Below are 7,004 nucleotides of genomic sequence, written 5' to 3' on the forward strand. Positions count from 1 at the left end.
AATTGTCGGGCTCATTTTTGACTGCTTCTACCTCAGATACTAATTGTCGGCTCTACTTGAAGATTTCACATATCATATATTACTCACATACTAAAGGATATTTAGTTTGCCCAATGAAATTTCTTCTATCCTGTGTCACAATAATAGAAATAGTCCTGATAAATAAATTAATATTTACAATTAAGCAGGTTTACTGAAATTTCCGCCGCCTCCTTCCGAACCACCGCCACCACAAACACCACTTGCTCATCCAGGATTTCGACTTCCACCGATTGATAGCAACGATCGCATGAATAATATTAAAGACGTAAAACATAACAAAGGGATGCAAACAGTTATTGGGCAAGTAGTAAATAAAACTGGAGATAACAATTCTCGTGTTGTTCCGCCTAATAAACCACATCCGCAAAAACCAGCAGTGCCTAAGTTACCTAAAGCTAGAGCTTTGTACGATTACAATCCTCAAGATCACGATGAGATAGGACTCAAAGAAGGTGACATTGTTGAGATACTTAAAGAACGTAAGTTTAACCAATTTGATAATCACTTTAAAAATAATCAAATCATAGGAATACACGATAATAACTTTTTTGTTTTGTTATTTATTGTTATTCATTGCTATAAAAGCGACACATTTATAAATCCGATGGTGGTTTCATTGGTTTTTATTGATTTTGCGTAGCAATTTTGTTGTTTAACTTTTACTCGAATTAGGCAAATTAAACTTAAACATGAAATTTATCGCTGTTGTACGACTCATAACGTTTAATGCATATATTCGACATCAAATAATTAATATAGTGACTCGACTGTTTGTTAATCTCAAGCTTGTTAAAACGTAGCAAGAAATTTGAGTATATATTATAATTTTCAATGTATATCTGTCGTTTCAGACGAAGGTGGTTGGTGGTACGGTAGGTTAAAAGGAAAGAAAGGGCTGTTTCCATCAAACTACGTTGTCAAGATATAAAGTACTTTGTTGTATATTTTTAGAATAATCGTTATAACGTTATTGTAATAATTTAAAAAGATATTTATATAGTTAAAATATAGTAGCTATTTTTCACAACCAAATGAAATGTATTTGTAAGAAATTTAATAGATTAATTTTTTGTTGTTAAAATTAATATATTTTTTATGCGATATATTCTACGCTGCAACGAAAGCTAACCAAATTTTAGAAAAGAAAACAATTTGTAAAGAAAATGGAACAACCAAAAAGTTAAAAGAACATGTATTGCTCTGTAGAAGCGTAGATCGAATGAATCTAAAGTCAGGATTAGTTTCTATTGCAACAGAAAAATCTAAAATCGTAGAAAGTATAAAGTAAAAGATAAATACTGTATCTGGTCTTCCAATAATTCCAACACCTTTTAATTCGTAATATATATTTTTTGTATTAAATATTTTCTGAAATTCTATGTTTGTTGTGATTTTTTATTCGGCGTGTTCAATCCAAGCATTCATTTCAAAATCTCCGTCATTTCTCATTTTCTTATTCAAACTCGCAATTTCCATCATTAATAACTGTAACAACAAAGTATAACTATCAGTAAATTTATACGATGTACGATACTACAGAGTGCGAACTGTGTTCATTACTATACGTGTAATACAAGATACATATATTTTTAATCTTTTCGAACAGACTGTAGGAGTATAAGCTACAAATGAATATAAGAAGAAAAGTTCCATTGTTACGATTTATTATACAAGATTGTAGGCGAATATCAAACACAGCTTAAAGTACGAGTGTAGAGAATTTTGCATCACAGGATACAAAAATTAAGTAAGTACTTTTATATTTACTTAAACCTGTATTCTAATTGTTAAAATACTTCGTTGTAGCAAACAGTTAATATCAGTTGATAACGATTACTCGATAGACTTTTGTTTCAAAATGCAAAATTCCCTACAAGATGTATATGTCAATTCGCTTATAACTTTGTATACAAGTAACAGACTTGCAACAAAAGTTTGTATAATATTCTTGTTTTAGTTTCATTTGCGAGTTATTCTTCTACAGGTTGCCGGGCTGATTGAAAAAGACTGTAAACAATGCAGCTTAACACGATGCTTCGAATATTTTTGTAGGTCAATATTTTTAGCGTTCCGTAATAAACAATAATAAAGCAAATATCGCAATGTATTTCCGAAGTAAAAAATGTAATACTCCGTGTTCAATTATAATATTTTTATAAATGAGTTAATACTTCTACCATGGATATTATACATGTATTCGTGCAACGCTCGTTGCAGCTTACTTCTATGGGGTTATCCTGAAACGAAGCGTTTCGGATTGTGTTAACGTCCTTTATTTGCCTTAACTGCCTTTGATTAGTCAGTGGGGACCATAAATAACACGGTTGATAACCCAAAGACCAACTATAATCGATTATAGTATTCTTAAGCAGGAGTTTTACAATTCGAACATGGGTAATTACAGAAAAGTACTACCGCCTCGCCTATTTCGAACAACTTTTTACTTTTTAATATGTTGATTTCTGTAACATTGAAAAATTGTCGAAATCGATCAGGCGGCAGTACTTGTAAATAATTACCGGAATACGTTCTAACATTCTGCATTGTAAAACTGTTTCGTTCGTTTTACAATACAAATTTTATAATAAATTATATGTATCTGAGCCAAAGTATGAAAAACTGTTTCTGTTGTTTTTCAGCGTTTACTTATTAGTCGTTAAACAGTATTAATTGAATTTAGTCGTAAATTATGACCAACGGGTGATGTAAAATTGTTATATGAACAATTAAATAAATAAAACTTGTAACAGTTTGTAAAATGGTCGGAGATACGTAATTTGTTAATAAAGATATGTTTGAAAATATAAACTAACGTTTATTTGGATGATTATCGATATCTCTCGCACCTCACCGATTTCAAGAATTTTTAGATATCCCGTAGAAACGAACGTACCGAGCAACTTTTTCCCTATGTGTATAATCACCGCTCGTTCTCAGTTTGGATATTTGGAAAAAGCTGCTGCTACCATCTCGTAGAATTTCGCCTAACCAATTCTACGTCCGTGACAGCGTATGAGTAGGTACTGGTTGCCTACCGCCAGGAGACCCGTTTGCGCGCATTTCCACAGGTTCAAATTTACCTGTGGCTCCTGAAATTAAAGTTTGTTGTATAATGTGAAAATGGTTCGTATGTATAAGAACGAATTGCGATAAACATCACGATGAAAGAATGTACAAAATGGGAAATTCAGACATTTATTTATACATTTTTATGAGTTTGATTGCATCAGTGCGAAATACAAGATGTCGATCTTTTGTTCTCTATAAACAAGTTACATACGTAACATGCGCTCAAAAACATTCGCATTAACAAAGTGAGCCACCCAAATATCATGTATCGATTGTTTCAACATTTTCGAATAAGCGTGTAACTTTTCTGTTATCGGAAAATATGTGAGAGCTAGTGAGAAATTTCACAGAATACAAAACGATCTCGGAACGCAAAGTGGATATTAAATTCGTCGTACGTTCGTAAATAGACGACGGATTTTCCTGCATTTGTAGGAAATTTGAAGACAGAAATTTGCACGGGACCAACGCAATGTGAAACAATATACAAAATATCCAAAGCGTAATGCTTCAATTTTCTTTCTTTTTTTTTCATGGTATTCTAAAAAATAAGAATTTGCAAAGAAATCCGTGGTCTATTTATATTATAAGAGTCCGGCTTAGTTTCAGAACACGTCACCCTTTAAGTTAATTAATCGCTTTCTCTCCTCGAATTTGATAACCCCTGCGTTACAGAACTTTTCGAAAGCTCGTATATCTGGTTGCCTAGAGCTGTCGTATCGAATGTTCTCGATAACCTTACTTTTTATACTTAAAGTTACGTTATATCGCAATTGACATACGTTTGTTCATATAATTCAAGTTTAGATGGTGCGTCGTCGTTGAAATTCAGTTAATCGAACAATTTGCACGGATACCATTCTAATTTCCTAGAATCGTTCCTGCGGTCAAACAGACGTTTGCTTCTCATGAAACAAATTCTTCATGTTCTTCGATTAGAACAACGAATTTCGTCAATGAGTTTTTACATTAACAGGACGTCACATTCACGGTTATAGATACAAATATCGGAATTGTCACGCCGAATTATCGCGCGCGCGCGTGTGTGTGTGTATGCGTGTGATGTATGTGTTTCGGTTGTCCTAAATCTTTTAGCTGATGGCGGACATCGGATGAATCGAAAAAGACGATACAATCTGCCGAAAAGTCAGCGAAATGTGGCGTTGAAAAGAGTTTAGAACAGCGTAGGCACTTTTAGGAAAATGGATGAGAGTAAAATGCAAGAACAAGCAAGATGAAGGTTTGCTTCGATTCTCGTTTCCAACGTTCTCGCTCGGACATGTAACTTGAAACTGCGAGTTTTCGTCTTCGTTGTTCTCGCTTCCGAAGCAACTGACAGTTTCGAGATGTTTAAGAAATCCGACTACAGCAGTGAAACGTTACGATTACAACTACGAATCGCAAACTATTTTTTGATTTTCTACGTATCGATTAATTTCGTTGGCGAATGCAAATCTCCTCGCTATTGTATTTCAAGAAACTTTTATACAACCGATGTTGTATAACGATATTATAACATTACATCGCACAAACTGTACGTTTTTGTACGCTGCATGATTTTCAAGATCTTTGAATTTTCTTCCACGCATATACATTTATGTAATCTTCGATGCAATGGATTTGAATACAAATTATTTAAACAAACTATAAGTTATATGTAATATTTTTAAATACGTTTACAATACGTAAACGTTTTCCTTCTGTGTGTGTGTGTGTCATATGAGGTCGATTATGTTCGCAATTATAAAAAGTGAATTGGTTATGTTTTCGCCTCCTAACGTGGTTTCTTCGAAACGCGTCTACGCAGAAAATTTACGATCGTCGAAAGAAAATGTAAAACCATCGCTTTATTTGACTATTCTAACGATTGGAAATCCACTTTGCGAAAGAAATAACAATGGAAAGAAAGAAACGTAAAAGATCACAGCGAGAAGTTTCGTATCTAACAGGAAATAGTTTCTGCGCTATTTAACCTCTTAACCTACAACTACGGGCATAGCCCGCAGTACGATGGTCGGGCCAAACGTAAATATTACGGACATAGCCCATAGTACGACGATCGGACCAGATATAATATATAATGTAATATATAATAGCTTGTTTACGTTTTCGGCCCAAAATTCTCAAACGTAAATCGTAGGTTAAGGGGTTAAAAAGACCTTCTCGCCACAAAACCCTGCCTTATCAATCGTCGTTGCGAACTCCATTAATTTCTACCTTAACAGCACCGTGCTACGGAGAATTGACATTCGTGTGGTTAAAGAATCGTTGAATTTAAATGAAAAAATAATTAATCGATAGATGAAACGAAATTTCTATAGACCATAAGTTATAGATAATGGAATCGTTATCTATAAATTCTATTCACGAAAGATTACTTGTTACTTGTAACTTGCAAAAATGACCAATTAACAAACGCGCGCGATCGTAGTAGAACGAAAGAAAAGATTTGTATGATTTTGCGAAGCGAAGGTCTTTGACGTGAAATATCATTTTTTTTCAAATAAATCTGCTTATTATCTACGTGTAACCATCGAACAATTGCTTTTCGTTGACCGTTTCAAATTGCCTAACATCCCTTAAACGATTAACATTAACCGATCAGCTTATTAGTAATGCTATGTACGTATATAATACAATACACGTTGCTTTTTAAAAGTAAAATACTTCATTTCGTACGTCGTATTTCTCTACTCGCGCGTTTTTATCAAATACCCAAGTACATATGCCTAAGTATGCGTGCGTGTCACATTCACATTGGAAAAAGAACGCGTATCAACGGAATATACTTTTCTTCTTCCTAACCTATCGATACGGTATAGGCCATATCACGGCAATCGTTCCGAGTCTTTTTTAACACTAGAACTATCACAGCAGTCAAATTGACTGGTTGTACGATTTTATTTTAAAATTCCTACTTCATGTTACATTCGTTCATGAATTTTATTTTCTTTTCTATGTATTCAAACTGAAATTTTGTATCAAGGCTACTTATACCAATACCAGTCAAAGTGTAAAATGGTCCTGCAATCTGTTTATCGATCGTCGATTAACCAGTTTCCTCGTTTTCTACAACTTGCCACGCGTTTTAAAAATTTTTACTACGTATCATTCGATATGACGCTAGAAATACCACACCAGTCAAAAACGACTGGTTCTACGATTTTATAAATTTGTCAAGCCTCGTTTAGGGATCCCAGATGGATTAATAATAGCAAAAATGTACTACATAACATGGAATTGCTTCTGTAAGAAAGTAATAAATCAAGAAATATAAAAATATTCTATCATTATTACGTACGTTTTAAAGACCAGTCATTTTCACTGGTTTTGGTAAAAATAGCTTCGTGTTAACTATCGGTAGTTCTAGTGTTAAACAGATTCGCGTTTCGTTATTTAGCTGAACAGCGAGAAGTTAAAACATCTTTGACGCTAAACGCGCAGTTCTCTGTTCTCTTGCGTAGAAACATCGCGAATGGTGAAAATTCCTTACGAGTCGAAGAAAAGAAACGTATTAAATTCTCGCATTATCTACGTAGAAGCACAACGACATACTTATGGACGTTTCGCGATAGACATTCGTTTCTACCGTGGTGGTTCGATGATCCGCGCGCATTGATTTTACATCGTTTGATTTTTATCCGCAAGCAGTGGCAAGATAACGAATCGCAGAACACGCTGCCACAACATCCAACAGATTATAAGTAAGTTTGGCACTCATCCAATTAAACTACGATAGGCGTTAAGCAGAAAATTATTAACTCGGCGTCCGTGCTCCGATTTAGCCAGAACTTTGAAAATACCTTGCTTTCACACGCAAACAACGTTTAGGAGACGAGGTATTTGGCGACTCGAAAGATAACCACGTTTTTAACATTTTTTCATTTTACTAT

General features: G+C 34.1%; 1 protein-coding gene across 5 annotated transcripts in view; it reads left to right on the plus strand.

Moving 5' to 3' along the window:
* The window catches only part of LOC100744134 (unconventional myosin-If), a 44,593-nt gene extending 41,747 nt beyond the window's left edge, over positions 1 to 2,846 (plus strand). For 4 of the 5 annotated variants that reach the window (XM_033320348.1, XM_012384742.3, XM_024367123.2 and 1 more), the window contains 2 exons: positions 186 to 521; positions 894 to 2,846. In XM_033320348.1, coding sequence (XP_033176239.1) covers positions 186 to 521; positions 894 to 970 — 413 coding nt within the window. In that variant the 3' untranslated portion in view covers positions 971 to 2,846. The remainder of the gene's footprint in view (positions 1 to 185; positions 522 to 893) is intronic. The other variant, XM_033320349.1, reaches the window with a different exon arrangement.
* The last annotated feature ends 4,158 nt before the right edge of the window (positions 2,847 to 7,004 follow it).

The sequence above is a fragment of the Bombus impatiens genome, unplaced genomic scaffold (genome assembly GCF_000188095.3).
Source record: "Bombus impatiens unplaced genomic scaffold, BIMP_2.2 scf_0296, whole genome shotgun sequence".
Classification (NCBI taxonomy): domain Eukaryota; kingdom Metazoa; phylum Arthropoda; class Insecta; order Hymenoptera; family Apidae; genus Bombus; species Bombus impatiens.